Below are 22,253 nucleotides of genomic sequence, written 5' to 3' on the forward strand. Positions count from 1 at the left end.
CACCAACCTGTACCCCCCAGTTAATCCCATATCTGTGGTCTAGTAATTTTGTTTAACGGTAACTACCTCATTTGCTTTCTCCAGAAAGTCAACGTACAGCAATAAAGAATTGTTTTCATCACATCTAGTTAATACCAGAAAATTGTGTTAAATGTGTTTTAAAATGAATTCATTTAATACAGTGGACCCCAATTCATTAAAAATGAATTCATTTAATACAGTGGACACTTGCTTTTAAATTACTGTATTTTTAAATTTGCATGTTTTTTTTCCCCCTGACTGCTTATTGAGCTTGCCACATTGATGTTTCCTTTTTCAGAGGCCACAATCAGAGGATGGAATTCCTGGGTGACTCCATAATGCAATTGGTAGCCACTGAGTACTTATTCATACATTTCCCTGATCATCACGAAGGGCACTTAACGGTGAGAATGCCTGTGGTCATGCTGTCCAGGAGAGCAAATGTGGGACAGAAACAAAAATTATAAGAGAAGCTACTTAGTGACTTATTCTGGATTTGATTAATAACAGAAACCTCAGGCCCCCTGTTCTGAATAAATCTTTAATTCAAATATGTGAATCCTGCAATGGACAGGAAATGTCGATTTGTGAAGCCAGTGCAATAATATTTCTTCCCTCTGTAAAATGGCTCTATAGTGGTCGTAATCACACTGATGATCTCGGTGTATCTGAGACCCAGGTAGTGCTTTTTTAACACAGTGTTTGAAAGGGTGTTTGTTAGACAGACATCTCACATGAGTTTTTATTCATGTCTACTGGGCTACTGAGTCAACTATTTTTTCATTTTCTGTGGTTGTCACTTTGAGGTGTTTTGATTTCCTCCCAGACATTACAATTTATTTTACCCTGGTCTGTCCATTATTCTCAGCCTAGAGCTGCCATAACAGTTTTTGGATTTAATTTTAAAAATAGTTGTAACAATTTATTTTTGATTCCCATAGTTTACCAGCATATCCTGCATAGGAACCATTTTGGGCCTTTGAGCACGTTACAGCATTCTAAGTGCAGTTTTTGGTAGTTGGTGTTTCAATAGATAGCCTTGCAGATTGGTAGAGTACTTGAATGTAGATGGTTATCTGTGGGCTGATTATTTGTGGAGAAGAGAATTATATTGCAGAATTTTCTCAAACATTAATTGTAATACAAAATAAAAAAAGAACACTGCAAATTATCGGGACTGTCAAGTGTAAAATTTCCTGTTTAGCCAGAGGATTGCTGAGAAGTTTCAGAGATGTTAAGATGAGTTTTCTCATGAAAAAGATGAGTTTTAATGTAAGGGATGGTGAAGCAGAATCTTTAACAAAGACATTTTTTAAATATGTTTCTCAGGCATTTGAGTTACAGATGTTTACAGAAAGAACCCCCCTCCCAAAAGTAAACAGTCTAAATAAAAATCATTTTTATTCCTTTATCAAGTTTAATGTAAAATATATGTCATCCATACATTCATCCAGGAAATTCAGATTTAATAAGGCCTGAATTTCTAATGTAAAAAAATAGCTTTTCAGGCCAGTTTTAGTCATCAAAAATAATTTTAACAAAAGGTGGGGGGAAGGGCACAAACACAATTTTTTTTTCCTTTGCAGGTCACCTTTAAAAACGTAGGCATCAGTGCAAATATAGTATGATCAGTCTCTCAAGAACTGTTTGGCAGGAAGGGTATAGAGCAGTGGTTCTCAACCTATTGACCATTGTGGCTTATGCAGCTCTCTATGTGTTATGTGGGCCACATCCACATAATATACATACTGCCTGTATGGCCCTGAGGCTGTCACACGGGCTGCAGCTGTGTGCAGATTGGGCTGCAAGCGGCCCACAGGCTGCGGGTTGAGAACCGCTGGTATGGAGTGTTACTGTATAATTAATGGCTTTAAATCCTCAGGACAATGAGCAGCATAGTTTAGTGTTGTTTAATTCAGTCATAAGTGATCTGGAAAGTGGAACTAGTTACATGTTGTCCAAGTTTGTAGATGAAGGTACAAAGCTAGGACCTGAACAACTGAGATAATTGTCTTTTCATCAATTTAAATTTGAATGAGATTTGAGAGGTAGGTGGAGTGGTGGTAAGTAACTTGGAGAGAACCAGCTATATCTGTCTGTCTGTCTATTGATCCTCATTTAGGAACACATTTCCATTTAAAGTAATTATGGTGTATGAACATACTACTATATCTGGAGTTTGTGCACATCATTGGTCACGGAAGTCAAGGTAATGGTAAATGTTCAGATGAGGGCAGCAAAACTGATTCTCAGTGTAAAGTGGTTGTTTATGAAGAAGTTAGTCATATATGTCTTGAGAAAAGGGAAACAGAGAAGAAATTTTTATGAATGCTTTCAGATACCTTGTCCCGTTAGCTATGTTCTACCAAGGGTATAAACGTGTAGCTGAAGTTTCAGAAAGAATGGTTTAAGTTAGAAGTTAGGAAAGGCTTCTTGTCCACAACAGTCCTACCTGCCAGTAATTCTGGGTGAACACAGAAGTGTCAGACAAAATTAACTATATGTCTGGAATTAACTCCAGCTGAGTGTAGTTGCTGAAGTGTAGGTGACACCTTCCATAATGGAGTAGATTGGGTTCTCAGCCTGGAAGTCGCGATGGGTGGGATTTGGGGTGTTGCATTGACTCTGTTGTTCCCATATTACTAAAGTGTATCAGGGTCCCCATTAGATTCTGGCTACATGGGAGGCAGGTCCTTGTATGGAAAAGTGGACTAGATGGACCACTGGTTCTTTCCATCTTCAAGATACATGTATTGTATATATTATTAGTATTTATTATTTGCATTACCATAGCTCCTAGGATCCCCATTCATGGACTAGGACTCCATTGTGCTAGGTGCTGTACAAACACAGAATAAGAAGATGATCCCTGCCCTAAAAAGCCTACAGTATTATAGGAGGCAGCAATTTACATGTCATGGCTGCTCAGCACTCTGGTCTCCTAGGTTTTATGTTGTAGTTAGGTAAGATTTTGTTTTGTTTTGTTTTGGGACTTGGGTGTCTGTTGGAAGTGGATGAGTAGGTGGACAGGCATGGAGAGGAATTAGGAAGGGAGGGAGTGATACGCTGATTTTGCAGTCAGCCTAGTTTATTAAGATCAAGTTGTGAGTGTCTGCTTCATACATCATTGCCAAAAAAATCATGACCATACTGTTCTTTATTTATCTATTGTCAGAGATGAAATATCAAGTACTGAGAATAAATCTTGATTTTCATAAGCTCAGTTGGCACACTGGACCCAGGTAGCATAAAACTTTTGTCTAATAAGCTGAGCAAATGTGACATGGAACTCAAAAAGGGAGCAATGTGTGCTTATGCAATCTCTCAGCCCCGGGTGGCTTGGATTGTTTGTTTTGTTTTTCTTTAAGAAAGTGACTCTCTTTACTCATAGACTTTAAGGTCAGAAGAGATCATTTTGATCCTCTAGTCTGACCTCCTGCACATTGCAGGCCACAGAACCTCACCCACCCACTCCTGTAATAGACCCCTAACCTTTGGCTGAGTTACTGAAGTCCTCCAAGAAAAAGGCTTACGCTCTTTTAGTCACGCTTTTCCATTTTGAAACTCCTTAACTTCAATAATTAGGAGATAGTCAAGCTGAATGAAAACCCCAAACCACGTTTAAGATGTCTGTAAAGCTTTTATGTCTTCTGCAGAGCTCCATACTTACCATGTCTACATTACCACTGTAACCAAACCAGGAGACTCCGTTAAAATACAGTTGTCTCCTCACTTAGTTACAAACCAGTGGCCATGTACTGTAGCAGTCAGAGCCAGATCCCTCAGCTGACATAAATCAGCTTGGCTCCACTGACTTCAAAGCTGTGCTTTATACCAACTGGATATCTGGCCAGGAATGTCCATCTCTTATCCTTCCTTTCCCTCCCAGCCCCAAACTAATGGAATTATGAACCAGGTTTGCTAGTTGTGTAGTAGTAGTCTTCCTTGCTTTAACATAGAGAGCATCTTTGTTTTTAATCATGGGTACAAATATTCTTACACTTTGGATGTACTCTGTGTGTATGGATTTCAGGATATGGTGCTTGTTTGTCTATATTTTCTATGGTAAAACACATTTAGATTTTGTTAGGCTATATACCTCCAGCAAAATAAATACAAGAAGTGGAGTGATGGGGAGAGGGCATTTGTTTTTAAAGAGGACCGCCTCCAAAATTTTTAAATGTAATGCAGGATTATGGGACCTGCACCTTCTTTCTAAGCAGGAGGATCTCTCAGAATCCTCCATCAGCATGATTGTGCACTTCTTCCTGCACTGCTATATCACCTGGGCACCAACAGCACAATAAAACTGACTAATGCACACAGTCCTAGTCAGTTTCATGCTGCTCTCCTACCAGTGGTACTGGAGCACCGTACTTAACCATTTTTAGTTGTTTCTGGTAACACCCTTGAAGCCATCCCTGTAATATCTGAGCTTCCAAATCACCCTCTTCCTTACCATCAGATGGAATGGAACAAGGGAGACAGACAGTAGAAAGAAGGGACAATGAAACAAAAGTTGGATCAGAAACAAAAGGAGACTCTCCAGTGATAGGCTGGGTGTACAAACACCAGCAGAAATCAGTATGTGCTGAGAAGAAAAATGCAGTAAACTCATGGGGACAGAGACCTAACAAGCTGCTTTACTCTTATAGTTTAACAATATCTAATGTTAAAACTGGGTGGAACTCTTTGTGGTTTCAGTTGTTGCGAAGCTCATTGGTGAACAACAGGACACAGGCCAAAGTAGCAGAAGAGCTGGGTATGCAGGAATTTGCCATCACTAACGACAAGACGAAGAGACCTGTGGCTCTTCGGACTAAGACTCTGGCTGATCTCTTGGAGTGTGAGTGCCAATATGGGATCTTAATCAGACTGTTAACAGAATACTTAATTACTTAATTAAATATTTAATACTTAAAAAGTAAAAGCATGTGAAAAAATAGGGAAAGCTTCTTTGTGACTACATTGAATAAGCATATTGAGACAGTATGGAGATAAAGGCCCTCATTCTACAAGGTATTTAAACAGCCTGTTTTTCCCCAGGACTTGTTGAATAATTCCATTTAAAAAGAAGTATTATTTTAAAATACATTTCTTAACTCAGGTTTTTGGTTGGATTTTGCTGTTTTCAGATTGATACTTCTTCAAGTGATGGTCCGTACGTGTATTCCACACTTCAGTACACATGCATGCTATGCGCCCAACTCAAGAAATTCTTCAAAGCAGTGTCTGTTGGCCCGCACATGCACAGTAGCTCTCCTTGCGCTCCCAACCAAGGGTATAATAGGCAGTGTGAGTTGACACATCTCCAGTTGCTTCTTACCACTACATGGCCTGAGTCAGTATTATGTCCTCCTTCACATCATTTCATTACCTATCAAGAAACCATATGTAAATAGTTATATTTTTAGATTAGTAGTGAAGAAGTTTATAGTATAGTGTATTTCTCCCTGTCAAGGTTCCTTCCCCACTCTGAACTTTAGGGTACAGATGTGGGGACCCGCATGAAAGACCCCCAAGCTTATTTCTACCAGCTTAGGTTAAAAACTTCCCCAAGGCACAAAGTCTTTGTCCTTGGATTAGGTAAAACACTGCTACCACCAAGTGTTTTAGACAAAGAACAGGGAAAGGACCACTTGGAGTTCCTATTTCCCCAAAATATCCCCCCAAGTCCTTACACCCCCTTTCCTGGGGAGGCTTGAGAATAAACAAGATGAGCACAAACCCCTTGGATTTTTAAGACCAAAAAAAAACAATCAGATTCTTAAAAATCAGAACTTTATTAGAAGAACAAAAAAAGATAAGAGAACAACTCTGTAAGATCAGAATGGAAGATAATCTTACAGGCAGTCAGATTCAAAACATAGAGAATCCCTCTAGGCAAAACCTTAAGTTACAAAAAGACACAAAAATAGCAATACACATTTCCTCCAGCACAGCGAATTTACAAGCCAAAAAATGAAGAAAACCTAATGCATTTTCTAGCTAAATTACTTACTAACTCGATAGGAGTTGGAGAGCTTGCATCCTTGATCTGTTCCCGGCAAAAGGTATCACACAGAAAGACAAAAGCCTTTCTCCGACCCACCCTCCAGATTTGAAAGTATCTTATCCCCTCATTGGTCATTTTGGGTCAGGTGTCAGCAAGGTTACCTTAGCTTCTTAACCCTTTAAAGGTGAAAGGATTTTGCCTCTGGCCAGGAGGGATTTTATAGCACTGTATACAGAAAGGTGGTTACCCTTCCTTTATATTTATGACACTCCCCGGTTGGGGAACCCCTCCCTGGCTCCAGAACTATGCCCAGCGTCCCAGTATTCAAGATTTGTGTCTCCTGCCCTTGATTCTTCTCCATCAGTGAAGAATATCAGCACTGCCTGTGCTGTCGGGGTGAGGTGCATCTCTCTGCAAAGTGCAATATCTGTTGCTCCTTCCCACCCAGAACTCAAGAAGCCCAGGAGCTTCATCTGATAGAGAAGACTATGAGGCACCTTTCCAATCTGGGCCAGGGAGACCCCCTGAACATTGGCCTCAACTGCCTAGCAGCACCTGTCCAAGCACGTGCCTTGGTGCACAGCCTTCAACGTGTAAATCCAAGGATTCTTTTTCCAGGGTTCCCCATGAGAGTAAAGGGCACTATCATCAATGCAAAAACATCTCCCATTGAGGACTGTCTATAAGAAATGAGCTTCCTCCCCAGCCAGTCCAGGTCAGGTGAGACCTCACAAATGAAACCTAATGAACTGGCTCCATGAAGACCCCCAGATCAGAGGGCAAAATGCATAAAAAGTTCCTTTGATCACTTCAGTACCAAAATGCAAAGATAGACATTCACCAGTTCCATCTACGAGTGCTGGTCCGGCCCCATTGTTGGTAATGCTTCATCCATCTAAAGACCGTCCAGTTGCTGCATATGCACTGGATCTATGGGAGCTCCTCGGACACCAGGGTGTACAGAGACTTGTATAACACCAGAGGATACATGTCCTTACTTGGGGGGAGGAGTCTACATCAGTATCCCAGGAATCATTTCACCTCCAACCATCCGGCAGGACTACCCTGGTACTGATGGCACCGCCACTACCTATGGAGCAGTTCTCTAATTCAGAGGAATCAGAGAAGATGGCCCCATTCATATCTCTGTAGAGACAGTTGAGCCCCAATAGACAGTCGAGAAGTTACACCCACCATTCCACTCGATACAACCCTCCTCGCCCTGGGACTGCTGTTACCAGTTTCCTTAGGGTCCCCGACAACCAATTGACCCCTCTTTCTGGCCTTCTTGGTGTTTGTGGGATACACATTGCAGGCTTCCAGGCCCCTCTCAAGAGTCATATCACTCCTCTCCCTCTTGCCAGCTGGTTTGTCCATGTGCGAGGAGGAAGAGGTGGAACAAGAGTGGCAGGTACCAACATTCCGTTGGTTGTCTCTTCATCAACTCCAGATGAAGTGGTTGCTCTTTCTTCACCTTCTCTGCTGAATGACCCTTGCCAATAGCAGGAGCTGTTACAAAGAATGTCCAGTGATCTACAGATCCTATTAGAGGAGAACCAGAACTTTCAACATTGGCTCCTGGACATCATTTAGTCGCAGGGACTGAGTAAGGTGGCCATACCCATCAGCTAGAGTGGTATGGAACGGAACACTACAGCATCCTGTTCCTTTTACACTGAAAAGGGCCGAGAGATTGTATTTTGTTCCTGCTAACTACCAAGCGTTGTTACAAAATACTATTTTAATACCTATTCCGGGCATCCAGACTTCACAAACAAGCTTCCCACAGAAGATAGGGCCCAATTTCAGTCTCTATTCAATGAGGGGAAGCTGGTGGCAAAGGTAGCCCTCCAGTCTGCAGTGGATGCGGCTGACATAGCTTCCAGAAGTTTGGCCACTCTTCTAGTTATAAGGAGGGATTCCTGGCTGCAATCATGAGGATTTCTTAGGGAGGTCCAGGACCTCCCGTCTGACAAATTGAATCTCTTCAGTGAGAAAATGGATGAGTCCCTGAACTCACTAAAAGATTTGAGATCAATTCTGCATTCCCTGGGGATTTATACCCCGACCTCCAGAAGAAAACATCAGAGGCAACTCTATAGAATGAGGCCTCTGCCACCTCATGCACAATATTACCAGCGCACAGCTGAACCACCATGCCAACACCAGAAGACTTAGAGACCTCGCTTCTCAGCCCCTTCTACTGCCACAGCCTCTAATCACTCTCAGCAAGGGGCCACTATTGACGTATTGGTCAAGACCCACGTACCATCACTGATGCCAATCACCATGTCCCCTGTCATCTTTGGGGGCCGTCTCACACTCTTCGCCCACAACTGGAACAAGATCACTGTGGACAGTTGAGTTCTGGAGATTATCCATAGAGTCTGCAGAAATGCCATAGATTTTCTTTCCTTCCCACCTCACACATCCCCTTCCTGGTCCCCCTTCGGGGATCATTCTCACAAGGTGATTCTTCAGTGGGAAGCAGCTTCCCTCACTGAGGGGCAATAGAGCACATTCCATCTCATTACCATTAGAGAAGGTTTTATTCTCCGTTTTTCTTAATTCCCAAAAAAGACAGCGGGTGGAGACCCATCCTGGACCTTCAACAATTCATCTTTATTTGAAAGTGGAAGTTCCGGACAATTAGGCTGGCATCTATAATCCCCTCCCTTCAGGAAGGGATATGGTTCATGGCTCTCAATGTGAAGGATGCGTGTTTCCATATGGACATTCAGCCATCACACAGGCAGTTCCTGCATTTTATGGTAAGCCAGGAGCACTTCCATTTTGAGTCCTCCCCTTTGGGCTGGCTATGGCACCAAGAGTATTTACAAAGGTTTTCCTTATAGTGGTAGCCCAGATGAGATGCCAAGAATATACAGTATTTCCATACCTGGACGATTGGCTCCTGGTCTGATCTTGTCATGACGTCAAGTCATCATCAAGGTGTTTCATACAACTCTGAATCATAGAATCTCAGGGCTGGAAGGGACCTCAGGAGGTCATCTAGTCCAACCCCCCCGCTCAAAGCAGGACCAATCCCCAGTTTTTACCCCAGATCCCTAACTGGCCCCCTCAAGGATTGAACTCACAACCCTGGATTTAGCAGGCCAATGTTCAAACCACTGAGCTATCTTCCCCTCCCCCAAAAAGTTTATAATGTAGCTACACAAAGGTGGGGAGAAATGTATGATACATAGAATCTCAGGGTTGGAAGGGACCTCAGGAGGTCATCTAGTCAACCCCCTGCTTAAAGCAGGACCAATCCCCAATTTTTGCCCCTGATCCCTAAATGGCCCCCTCAAGGATTGAACTCACAACCCTGGGTTTAGCAGGCCAATGCTCAAACCACTGACCTATCCCTCCCACTTAAGTGTGTGCATAAATGAAGAAAAGTCTGTTCTGTTACCCACAAGGTCAATAAACTTTATAGGGGCAAGATTGGACTTGGATTTCACAAGATTGTTCCTCCCATCAGAAAGGTTTCATGCACTGAGCACCCTGATTTCACATAACCTGCAATCCGTGCACAAGTGCCTCTCACTGTTGGGCCTCGTGGCTGCATGTACCTACATGACTCCTTTCACCAGACTCCATGTACAGTGCCTTCTGGCTCGGCTCCACTCAATTTGTCAACCAAGCAAGAAACACATCAACTCCTGGTCGTTCTTACCAGAGTTGTCATCTGACTTGGTGGTTGAACACGGAAAAGGTCATGGTGGGAGTTCCCTTCAGCCCTCCAACTCCCAGGGCCACCATTGTAATGGTTGCCTCCTTTCTGGGGTGGGCTGCTCATCTGGATAACCACACTGTTCAGGGTACTGGGATGCCACAAGAGGCCAGACTACATACAAACTTACTGAAACTGAGGGCGTGCAAGGCCTTTCTTCTGCATATACACTCACTCCATATTCAGATAATGTTGGACAATATCACCACTATATAAACAAACAGGGAGGAGTAAGATCTCATCCCCTCGGCCAGTAAGCCATCAGACTTTGGAACTGACGTGTCAGGAACTGTATCACAAAACAGGCCATGTGCCTTCCTGGAATTCACAACTCCCTTGGCAGACAAATGAAGCAGAAGTTTCTTGATAGACCATGAGTAGGAGATTCACGACACAGTTCTGAGCAAGATATTTACACAGTGGGTAACTCTGCTATTCAACCTCTTCACATCCCAAACAAACAGAAAGCTCCCCCTATATTGCTCCAGGGGAGCCATGGGTTGAGATTCCCAAAGCAATGCTCTGCTGATGTCTTGGAGAAATGGCCTCTGATATGCCTTTCCTCCCAGTTCCCTGCTTCACAGGTCATAGGGGAGATAAGTCTCGACAGAGCCAACATCATTCTCCTATCACCTCATTGGCCCAGACAGTTCTGGTTCATGGAAGTTCTAACAATCTGTATATTCTCAGATCTCCTAACCCACAGCAGGTGGAAGACCAAGCATCCCAATCCGGGCACACTGCATCTCATGGCCTTGTTTTTGGATGGGCATCAGAAATAGAATGCTCATGTTCAGCTCCCATTGAGGTGATCCTTTCAGCCTGTGCACAACTGCACTAACATTCTCCAGATATTTTAACCATTCCAGTTGTTCTAGACTGTCTCCTATCCCTGAAGACTTCAGGTCTCTCTGTTAGTTTGCTACAAGTACACCTAGCAGCGATATTAGTCCCTTCCTCCCTCTGGTGGAAGGATGATCTCTCTTTCCCAACTAACCCAGCTACAGTACAAGTCATGAAAGCCCTGATCAGGACCTTCAGATTAGTGCTTAGACCTACCCCTCAATCTGATTCTAACCTTGCCCTGTCCAAGCTCACTAGTACGCCTTTCAAACCCAAGGTTCCTTCCCCACTCTGAACTCTAGGGTACAGATGTGGGGATATGCATGAAAAAACCCCTAAGCTTATTTTTACCAGCTTAGGTTAAAACTTCCCCAAGGTACAAACTATTTTACCTTTTTCCCTTGGACTTTATTGCTGCCACCACCAAGTGTCTAACAAATATATAACAGGGAAAGAGCCCGCTTGGAAACGTCTTCCCCCCCCCCCAAAAAAAATCCTCCCAAACCCTATACCGCCTTTCCTGGGGAAGGCTTGATAAAAATCCTCACCAATTTGCATAGGTGAACACAGACCCAAACCCTTGGATCTTAAGAACAATGAAAAAGCAATCAGGTTCTTAAAAGAATAATTTTAATTGAAGAAAAAGTAAAAGAATCACCTCTGTAAAATTAGGATGGTAAATACCTTACAGGGTAATCAGATTCAAAACATAGAGAATCCCTCTAGGCAAAACCTTAAGTTACAAAAAGACACAAAAACAGGAATATACATTCCATTCAGCACAACTTATTTTATCAGCCATTTAAACAAAACAGAATCTGTAACTCCTATCTAGCTAGATTACTTACTAAGTTCTAAGACTCCATTCTTTTTCTGTTCCCGGCAAAAGCATCACATAGACAGAGAGAACCTTTGTTTCTCCCTCCCCGCCCTCCAGCTTTGAAAGTATCTTGTCTCCTCATTGGTCATTTTGGTGAGGTGCCAGCAAGGTTATCCTAGCTTCTTAACCCTTTACAGGTGAAAGGGTTTTTCCTCTGGCCAGGAGGGATTTAAAGGTGTTTACCCTTCCCTTTATATTTATGACAGCCCACCTGTCCATGAAGGTGGCATACTTAGTAGCTATCACGTCAGCTAGGTGGGTTGGCGAGCGTGGACCCTTCATGGTGGAACTTCCTTATACAGTGTTTCACAAAGAAAAGGTTTCTCTTCGACTGCACCCAAAGTTTCTCCCCAAGATTGTTTCTGAGTTCCACATCAATCAAACGATACTTACCTGTATTTTTCCCAAAACCCCATGCTTCCTCTGAAGACAGGAAACTTCAGTCTTTCAATGTACAGTGTGCCCTGGTGTTCTGCCTGCAAAGAACCAAACCTATTAGGAAATTTCCTCAACTCTTCTATCACCATAGCATAGCAGTCCCATGGGCAAGCCAGTTTCCTCCCAGAGAATTTCTAAGTGGGTCTCGGGATGCATCTTAGGGTGCTACAAGATAGTAAATATTCCTCCCCCTGGAGGGGGGAGCACAGGATACCTCCGTGGTATCCCTATCAGACATTCTGCTTCAGGACATCTGCAGAACAGTCACCTGGATTTCAATCCACATGTTTGCCAACACACTATGATCTACTCCATGCCTTGGCTACAGATGCAGTGGTGGGATTGGCAGTATTGCAAGCATCTTTGCTACAAGCCTCCTCACACCCATCTCCAGTCTAAACACTGCTTGCCAATCATCTGTGTGTGGAATACACATAGGGACCATCACTCGAAGAAGTAGTGGAAGTTACTTACTGTAACTAGAAGTTCTTTGAGATGTGTGGTCCCTATCTGTGTTCTACACCCACCTTCCATCCACTCTGCTGAGGATCCTGTTGGATCTGTGCTAAGAAGAGGAATTGGAGAGGTGTTGACCCGCACTACCTATTATACCCTTGCTAGGGTGCACGAGAGAAGAGCTACTGCGCATGTGAGGGCCAACGGACACTGCTTTGAAGAATTTCCAGACTCAGGCGTATGGCATGAAGCATACACGTGTGGAATACAGATAGGGACCAAGCATCTTGAAGAACCTCCAGCTACAGTAAGTAATCTCCACTTTCAAGGGCTTGATAGTCAAATACTAGCCTCCCTTTTTGCATCCCCTACAAGCAAACGCAAAGAAGGTGATTTAGATGCCTAAGTACCTGATTTGCAGGTGCAATCAAGTACTTATTTGTTTACATGACCCGAGTTGTATCCCCCAAAGAACTGCAAGTGCAAAATTGTGGGCTCAGAAATGGAGGGTCAGTCTAGGTGACGTCAATAATTTGTCCCTAAGAGCGAGGATTTATTGGCATCTGAGTCAGCAGGACAGGAGTTCTGACAAATCAGAGGTTGTGGCTCTGACATGCTCTCATTATTAGAGAAAGAGAGGAAAAGGTGATCCCAGAATGTAGGAGTACTCTGTGCTTCACTGAATTTCAGTAGAAGGTTTCAAAATAGTATTTCCACAAAGAGTACAGAGACACATAGAGCAGGCCCCTCAATCCATTTATGAAAGTGTTTGCCGTTCTCCTTCCAAGGCAGGTTAAATGGTAATAAATATTGTGCCAAGAAAGTTAATCTGTATCCAGTGCATTTTAATACATTGTGTGAGAAATTTAGATCTGTTGTCTCTTGCCAAATCCTTTTAGTAAATGGAAACTATTCACAAACAAGAGTGATTTATACCTAACCATTTATAGGTTTCAGCAGCCGTGTTAGTCTGTATTCGCAAAAAGAAAAGGAGTACTTGTGGCACCTTAGAGACTAACAAATGTATTTGAGCATAAGCTTTCGTGAGCTACAGATCACTTCATCGGATGCATATAGTGTACCCAGTAGTGATTTATTTCTAAGAAGTCCTGGTCTGCTAGTTAAATTACAGGATTAGGAGCCAGGCTCTGTTCCTAGCTCTATAAATGACAGTGTGTGTGGAGGGCAAGTTGAACGTGGGCAAGTTGCTTAACCTCTTGCTGACTCAGTTTCCTCCCCTGTGAAGCAGTGATGACAATAATACCCACATCACAGCAGTGTTGTGAAGCTTAGTTGGTTGATGATTTTAAAGTGCTCTAAATTACTGTAATAGTGCTATAAGAGTGCAAAGCACTACACTCCTCTTGTGTGGGTGGTAATACCTAAATATTTTGTTTCTCAGCTTTTATTGCTGCACTTTACATTGATAAGGATTTGGAGTATGTTCACACTTTCATGAACGTGTGCTTTTTTCCACGATTAAAGGTAAGGTCAGTTTGCTTCATATTTTCATATATCATTGCAATTTGACCTGTTACTGCAAACTCTCAATCTATCTTTGTGGATTTATTATAGGAATTCATTTTAAATCAGGATTGGAATGACCCTAAATCCCAGCTGCAGCAATGCTGCCTGACTCTCAGGACAGAAGGAAAAGAGCCAGACATTCCTCTGTACAAGTAAGGACCCCTGTATCACTTATACAAACTAATTATCAGTCTTTGTTTTACCCAGTACGAGATGTGATCAGACTCTGAACATCTTTCTTCTATCTTGTCTTTATTTTAAGACTCCATTTGATCATGACTAGGTTTAAAATTGTTCTGTCTGTTTAAAGAAATAATTCAGTCGGCTTCCAAACCAGAGATATTAAAAACAGTCTTGTTTTGTTTGGGAGTAGAAATTGTTGAGCCAACGTTTTGAGCTCTGTATGTTCTAATCACTGCAGAGCTGAATTAATTAGAACTTTGCCTTTTCATTACGTAAAGCCCCAGTGAATTTTTTTTTTCTGGGCTTACAGGGAGTTTTTAAATGAGTTCTTCCTTAAAAGATGAAAATTTTAAAAATGAAAGGAATATTCAGAATGCTCAAGTACAATGAGTGAGGTGAGGAAGATTGTTATTTGGATGTTCCCGTTGACTGTAAGTCAAGAACCTGAGCTCTGTTCCCAGCAGTACCATGAACTTTGTATGATCCTTGTGCCTCAGTTTCCCCAGCTGTAAAATAGGGATTATACCTACCTCATAGAGATGATATTTAATGTTATATATTTGTAAAGCACTTTCACATCCACACAAGTACTACACTGATGGTGCAATGTAAGTAGCTGAAAAAAGGAGGAAAGAAAATGCTATCAAAGTGCCAGGCTTTTATTATCAGTATTTATTATATCCAAAATGTGTATAGAATTAAAACCCAGGCATATTTCTCACATTTACTGAAGTAAAGTTTCATATGAAGTGCAGTGAGTTGCAGTGAAAGTTGGCGTACTTCAGAAATATGATTGCAAAGTGATACTTTGCAGATCTGATTTCCCAAGTCTTTATCTGTGAGCTTACTCCTTATCTTAAGGGAGATAGATACAAAATAAATGAATTTCTGTTTCTTGTCAAACCCACTGAGTATAAGTACATTATGTTTGTGCTGGGTTTTTTTATGATGATAAACTGATTTTGATAGTACAGCTTAGAGTCAGTGTACATATGCTGTTATCTTCCTATTACCTTGTTTAATTTTCTTGCCATGGAGTTATTTGTTTCACTGCATTTGCAGCCAGTAGTTTTGCTTTTAAAATCTAGGGTGTATTTTGTTTGTATGTATGTTCGGTGTTACACAGTTCATTAGATGCAGAGTAGTTTGGTTAGATATTTCAAAAATTGATATGAAGTTTTGCTGCTCCTTCTGTTGAGAAACAAGGTAGCGGACAGAACTTATTCTGGCAGTGGGGAGAGTTGGGGCAGAGGAAAGAGATAAAAGGAAAAGCAAATTCATTGTGTGTCTAGGGAATTATGTCTTTCTCCTTGAGACTGTTGCTAATGCATAGCACAGATTCTCACTCCAATGGAAAGGTGGTCTGATAAGTGACAGAAACTGTAACTTTTCTGATGGAACAATGTGTTTATTCTGTGAATTTTTCATGTAGAGGAGCAGCATATCAAATATCAACACTCCTTTAAACCTTGGTAACTCTTTACAGTTTATGGGCCAAAATTTCAGTGCACATGGGCTGACTTGTCTGATTAAAACTGTGTGTCCAATTGTATAGCTATATTTGTGCATGCAATTAAAAATGGATCCACAGAGTTGCAGCAATTGGATGAGCATGTAAGCATTTTTGACTACAGGTCATGCATTTACATTTTTAATTGGGCTTATGTGTAAGCCAGGATTGTTAAATAAAGCTAGTTTTACACAAAGACAAATTTTATGTACATACTTCGCGTTAACAAACACAGTTTTGACATCTTTTGGTTGAAGTAACATATACATCCAGCAGTCTAGCCTCTGACTTTGTGCCTTGTGCTAATCTTGCTAAATGGTTTGAAAACTTGGTGATATATATGCCACTGATAGGTTATTGTTTCATACTTTATGTTTGAACAAAAATTATGTCTGTCTTATCTCAGGACCCTGCAGACAGTGGGACCTTCTCATGCCAGAACATATACAGTCGCTGTTTATTTCAAAGGGGAAAGAATAGGATGTGGTAAAGGCCCAAGGTACAGTGGAAATGTATGAAATGGTTTTAAAAAGCGAATTTGATTGTGAAAGTCTCTGAAATGACAGCACAGGAGACTAATATTTGCTGATTAGTCACAGAAAAGATAAAGCAACATGAGCAACAGCTGTGCAGCCTTCCCCACACTACTTTGCCTCTGTGCTTCAACCTTACTTTAATGGGACCATATCCTAGTGGCTGGAGATAGTCCACTCTCCATGTCCATTTGGTCCTTAGCGTCTCTGCTGAGGCTCCCAACAAGCAGATGTGTTTCGTGACATTTATACACTGAAACCACCAAATAGCTTCCAGATGGCAGTGACTTTTGGTCACTGCTCACCATGGACAAATTTAAACTGGCAATTTAGGATCAGAGTCTTTCCCCATTTTTACAGATCACTGCCAGCAATCCAGCCCTCATTATTTTTTTGGCATAGAAAAAAAAAGTTACACATTTTTGTAATGGTCTTAAACCTCTAAGATTATTAGAACAGAACCGGAAGTACATAATTTTCACTTTGTAGTACAGAGTCGAAATGTCATTTGATTTTTGCTGCTCACTCTTCTATCTTTATTCATTTTTCTTAATTAAAACAACTGCTTCAATAATGAATTACAAAACAATGTTCTAACAACCTTATTGATCTAATTTTTTTTTTAATATTCCATAGGGATTATGGCACTATTATGTGTACATTTGTGGAAAACTTGATTTATCCATTATGTTATGGGACTGACTGACCAAATGATTATTTGAAGAGTGGATCACTACAGAGTAATCTGAACCCCAGATTCTGGGAAACTGTAGTTTACCCAGGTTTCAGAGTAACAGCCGTGTTAGGCTGTATTCGCAAAAAGAAAAGGAGTACTTGTGGCGCCTTAGAGACTAACCAATTTATTTGAGCATAAGCTTTCGTGAGCTACAGCTCACTTCATCGGATGCATCCGATGAAGTGAGCTGTAGCTCACGAAAGCTTATGCTCAAATAAATTGGCTAGTCTCTAAGGTGCCACAAGTACTCCTTTTGTAGTTTACCCAGTAAAGCATAAACTTTTACCATATTTTTGTTTGGTTTTCACAGTATTCAACAAGCAGAAATGGGAGCTGCTATGGATGCGCTTGAAAAATGTAAGAGGTTTTCTTGGGAAATGGGAAAACTATTGTAATTTACTCAACTGGGTTTTCATGGGGGGCAAGGTGCATGTTTTATGGGGGAGAAAAATGGGCCAGAGAATGTACACAAAGTACTATCCGCTTCTGAACTTTAGGTTTGCTTATTAATAGTTTCCATAAAACTTTGTTAAAAGTCAAGTAGTACATATGACACACACAGGCGTTTTCAAAGGGAAGTTTTCAGTAAGTCACAGATACAGCAGTTGTCCCTTATTGTTCTTAGTTCCTTAATCACTCGGAGGGTCCCCTGCTTTAATGTGGAACAGAAGCTTGTTCTGTGGTACAGGGTGAATGTACCCTACACATTTTACAACCATTTGCTAAGAAGGTTGTCTACTGTGGTTAGGGGCATCCGTCTTCTAGAACATTTTTTGATAATGTGGACAAGATAGGTCAATTCTAGGACAATGCTATGGAACAGTGTTAAAAGCCTAGATCCTCAGCTGTAGTGTAAGTTTTTGCAGCTCCACTGAAGTCAATGGAGCTAAAACAATTTACAGCAACTAAGGATCTTCCCCTGTGGTCTTGAACCAGGGGTCACCCAATGAAATTAATAGGCACCAGGTTTAAAACAAACATACGGAAGTACTTCTTCACACAATGTACAGTCAACCTGTGGAACTCTTTGCCAGTAGATGGTGTGAAGGCCAAAAGTATAAGTGGGTTCAAAAAAGAATTAGATAAGTTAATCAAGGATAGATCCATCTATGACTATTAGCCACGATGGTCAGGGATGCAGCCCCATGCTCTGTCTGCCAGAAGCTGGCACTGGATGAGGTGGGATGAATCACAGGGCAATTATCGAGTTCCGTTTATTCCCTCTGAAACATCTGATATTGGCCACTGTCGGAAGGCAAGATACTGGGCTGGATGGACCTTTGGTCTGATCTACTATGGCCATTAAGTTTTTATGTTCTTCTCTCTGTCATCTCCAGGTGTTGCCCACAACCCACCATCATCACCTCAGACTAGTCTGGATTGAGCTTAAACCAGATACCACTCAAACATGCACTGATATATTTCTAAATAAATATTTATATTTAATCTGGAAGGATTACATTTTTAATCAGTAAAAGTCCGTAAACGTTGATTTCATCATACATACACTAACCAACGCAAAAATATTTTCATCAATGATCATCAATATTTGTAGATAGGCAAAAGTAAGAAAAATGGTGCCTGAGAATCTATTAGAGTCAAAATCCAGTGATTTAGACTTTTGAATTAGGCTTGTCACAAATGGACCGACAAATGAATAGGAAAAACAGGTCTGACTGTGTATTTTGACGTGATGTTGACAGTTTCCATTTTAATGATTTTGCTGTAACATTTTAAATCTCAGCATCTACTGTCATTAACTAATTGTCTGACCCCCTCATAATTTCCCGCAAATGTGAAAATTTAAATTTATAAAAAAAATTAAAAATGCTTGAACGTAACATTGATATTATCCATTGATACTATAAGAAAATTAAAATTGAATTCTGCTATTTATATTTGTAGAATGGGGAATAGCTAAATTGTTGCTTTTTGAGAATGGCATTTAATGCAGTTAGAAATGATTAGAAATGGAGAAATAGTCTGAAATAAATAGGATGAAATTCAGTAAAGGACAAATGCAAACACGTACAAAATAGGAAATGACTGCCGGGAAAGGAGTACTGTGGAAAGGGATCTGGAGGTCATAGTGGATCACAATTTAAATATGAGTCAACAGTGTAACACTTGCAAAAAAGCAACATATTAGCAGGAGTGTTGTAAGCGAGACATGAGAAGTAATTCTTCTGCTGCACTCTGTGCTGATAAGGCCTCAATGGGAGTAATGGGTGCACCTTTCAGGAAAGATGTGAACAAATTGGAGAAAGTCCAGAGAAGAGCAACAAAAATGATTAAAGGTCTAGAAAACATGACCTCTGAGGGAAGACTGATGAAACTGGGTTTGTTTAATCTGGAGAAGAGAAGACTGAGAGGGGACATGATAACAGTTTTCAAGTACATAAAGGGTTGTTACAAGGAGGAGGGAGAAAAGTATTTCTCCTTAACCTCTGAAGATAGGACAAGAACCAATGGGCTTAAATTGCAGCAAGTGCAGTTTAAATTGGACATTAGGAAAAACTTCCTGTCAGGATGGTTAAACACTGGAATAAATTGCCTAGGGAGATTGTGGAATCTCCATCATTGGAGATTTTTTAAAAGCAGGTTAGACAAATACCTGTCAGAGATGGTCTAGATAATACTTAGTCCTGTCTCGAGTACAGGGGACTGGACTAGGAAACCTCTTGAGGTCCCTTCCAGTTCTATGATTCTAGGTTTGTTATCTTAGAACTCGGCTATCATTTTCCTACTCAGAACGCTGCCTGGCTATCAAGCATGCTTTTGCATTTTCTAAAATAAAAACAGTAATAATGTGAACATCTGTACAACACTCAGAACCAGTTGCTCTTACTTTGTCAGATATTTTAGTTACTCTCATTCCGGAGAGTGTTGATGTATTATTCTCACTTCACTTTTTCAATATTAGCTACCTGTTGCCAGGGGAACAAAATGTAAAACCCAAGTATTACTTGGACATGTTACTATGTCAGCATTTTATAATCTCTATTTCTGAGAATAGGCCAGGCTCCGTAGCAAGGGAAACAAATGTTGAAATTATCTTTGAAACTAAGGTGCTCTGATCATGCTGGACTTCCAGTTTTGTACTGAGCGTTACAAATGAATGAGGCAAAATGTTAACAGCATGACTTTTTCTCCTCCATCTTATAAAAGAAAAATAAATAAATAAAAATTGAAGCATTCTCTGTGCTATCAGCTGCCCTCTATTAATGTAAAATATTTTTCCCTGTGTCAGATAACTTTCCCCAGATGGCCCATCAGAAACGGTTCATTGAACGGAAATACAGACAAGAGTTGAAAGAAATGAGGTGGGAAAGAGAGCATCAAGAGAGAGAGCCAGAGGAGACCGAAGAAGTAAGGAAATAAAAGGAGGGCACGGAAACAGTGGCATATTTACTTACTTAATAACTCAATGGCCTATGGTGACATAACCTTGTTTCATGCAGATGACAAATGAAGCATGCCTGCTGACAGCAAATACATCTCTTAAAAAAAATAGTTTCTTTTATTCTGTTTTAGCTGCAAAGTCTTGGGGACTTTTCCTAAGATTTTTTTTTACAAAGAGCCCTTTTAGCTTTTATGAAAAGTTGTGGAGGTGTTCTTTTGTTTGTTTGTTTTTAATTTTGTCTTGTATGAAACAATAAAGTGTTAATTTCAGAATCTCTCTTTTTCCTTGCAAGAAAAAAAAAATAATGGTTTAATTAGCGTCTCCTGTGTTTGAATGTTTCTGTGCCAAAGACCTGCAAACACTGTCATACTGACCTAGTGCTGAAGAGGAAAAAGAAGTTATTGTGGCCCTGGTTCAGCAGAAGACTTAAACTGGTGCTTAACTTTAAGTGTGTACATACAGTTAAACTCATAGATACTAAGGTCAGAAGGGACCATTGTGATCATCTAGTCCGACCTCCTGCACAACGCAGGCCACAGAATCTCACCTACCCACTCCTGCTGAATTGGGACCTTAATAAGTTTTTGGTCCATCTTAAGTACAGTAAATTTATAGCAACTTTATCACAGGAATATTCCTTATTTACTCCTCAGAGAATTCTGTGCCAAAAAATTAAAAATTCTATGCACAATATTTTAAGATTCTGCATATTTTATTTGTCAAAATAACACAATATAATCATACCAGTTTCAATTATTTTGGTAATTTATTTCAAAATACCTGTTGGCAACTATGTGTGTAACAATACAGATGACAAAAAAGATTCAGGAAATATTTTTTGACAAATAGATTCCTTAGTAGGCATATTAATGCAGAAATCTGAGTAATAATTCATTTAAACTACAATACAGAACCATATTTCCCGCACCCCTCAGAAGCCGTGCAAAGGCTTCCGGGAGTCAGGGGTAATGGAGTAACTGAGGGAGAGGGAAGTAATTACTGGGAAGTCGCCTGTGTGCGAACTTGGAGGATTCTTGAGTATGGGTTGAAAAAGTGTGGAACAGGTTTTTTGGGGGCACGGAGGGATTGTTAGGGATCTTCCCCCATGCAGACCCTGGCTGACCCCTAGCATCTCCCATTCAGTCAGGCACATCTGCCCCTGTCCCCATATGTCCCTCCACCCCCACTCAGACACCCACTTTCCCCCATCACCATTTGGCCCTGGACCCCCTCCCTCCATCCCCGTATGTCTCTGTGCCCTCACTCAGCTACTCCCCTGTTTCCCTGTGGCCCTGTGCCTCCACTCCCATTCAGCCCCTGCCCCAGTCTGTCCTCCCGCACTAGCCCTTATGAACCCCTGTCTGTGACCTCCCAGCAGCCCCATGTGCGCCACGCTGTCTAACCATATCTCCTGTCTCCTGACCTGGCCCGACAGGCGCTGTGAAGAAGGCACTGCAGGCTCTTTCTCTTCCCTGTCGTAGCGTGGGCTGGCCGGGAGTGGCTGCTCTGATCTAGTGCCACAGCGCCCTGGTGGACAAAAGGTGGAACAGCGGCAACTTTTAGACAAGTTATTTTCTGTGGGAAAACATATGTGTGGCATATGAATTATGCGCATGCGCAGTGGTGCAGAATTCCCCTAGGAGCAATTATTCAGATTGTTGTTTGAAATAATGGACCCAGGAATCTTCAAACATTTAGCGGGTGTTATACCTGCATGTGAAAGGTTGTGGGGGTTGCTTTTTTTAAAGGCAGTGTTTTAAAGATTCTATAAGAACAATATGATGATTCTGAAGCAAAGAAATACCTGTTTTTTGTCAGGATGTGGCTAGTTATATATCAGTTTTGTAGATTAATTGTAACTTTATTCCTATGTTCCTATTCTAGCAAAATGGTTTGTCCAGTAAACTTTGAGTCTCTAATTCTGCCTTCAGCTGCTGTACACCTGCAACTCCAGATGGAAATACAAATGGAAATTGTGTGCATGTACCTGAG

General features: G+C 41.2%; 1 protein-coding gene across 5 annotated transcripts in view; it reads left to right on the forward strand.

Moving 5' to 3' along the window:
- Positions 1-20,530, forward strand: part of DROSHA (drosha ribonuclease III) — a 104,707-nt gene extending 84,177 nt beyond the window's left edge. For 4 of the 5 annotated variants that reach the window (XM_027829014.3, XM_043540219.1, XM_007066715.4 and 1 more), the window contains 7 exons: positions 320-425; positions 4,726-4,867; positions 13,772-13,854; positions 13,945-14,048; positions 15,996-16,088; positions 17,169-17,215; positions 20,109-20,530. In XM_027829014.3, the coding sequence (XP_027684815.2) occupies positions 320-425; positions 4,726-4,867; positions 13,772-13,854; positions 13,945-14,048; positions 15,996-16,088; positions 17,169-17,215; positions 20,109-20,239 (706 nt within the window). In that variant the 3' untranslated portion in view covers positions 20,240-20,530. Of the gene's footprint in view, positions 1-319; positions 426-4,725; positions 4,868-12,534; positions 12,677-13,771; positions 13,855-13,944; positions 14,049-15,995; positions 16,089-17,168; positions 17,216-20,108 lie in introns of those variants that run through there. The other variant, XR_005224429.2, reaches the window with a different exon arrangement.
- The last annotated feature ends 1,723 nt before the right edge of the window (positions 20,531-22,253 follow it).

This window comes from Chelonia mydas, chromosome 2 (genome assembly GCF_015237465.2).
Source record: "Chelonia mydas isolate rCheMyd1 chromosome 2, rCheMyd1.pri.v2, whole genome shotgun sequence".
Classification (NCBI taxonomy): Eukaryota; Metazoa; Chordata; order Testudines; family Cheloniidae; genus Chelonia; species Chelonia mydas.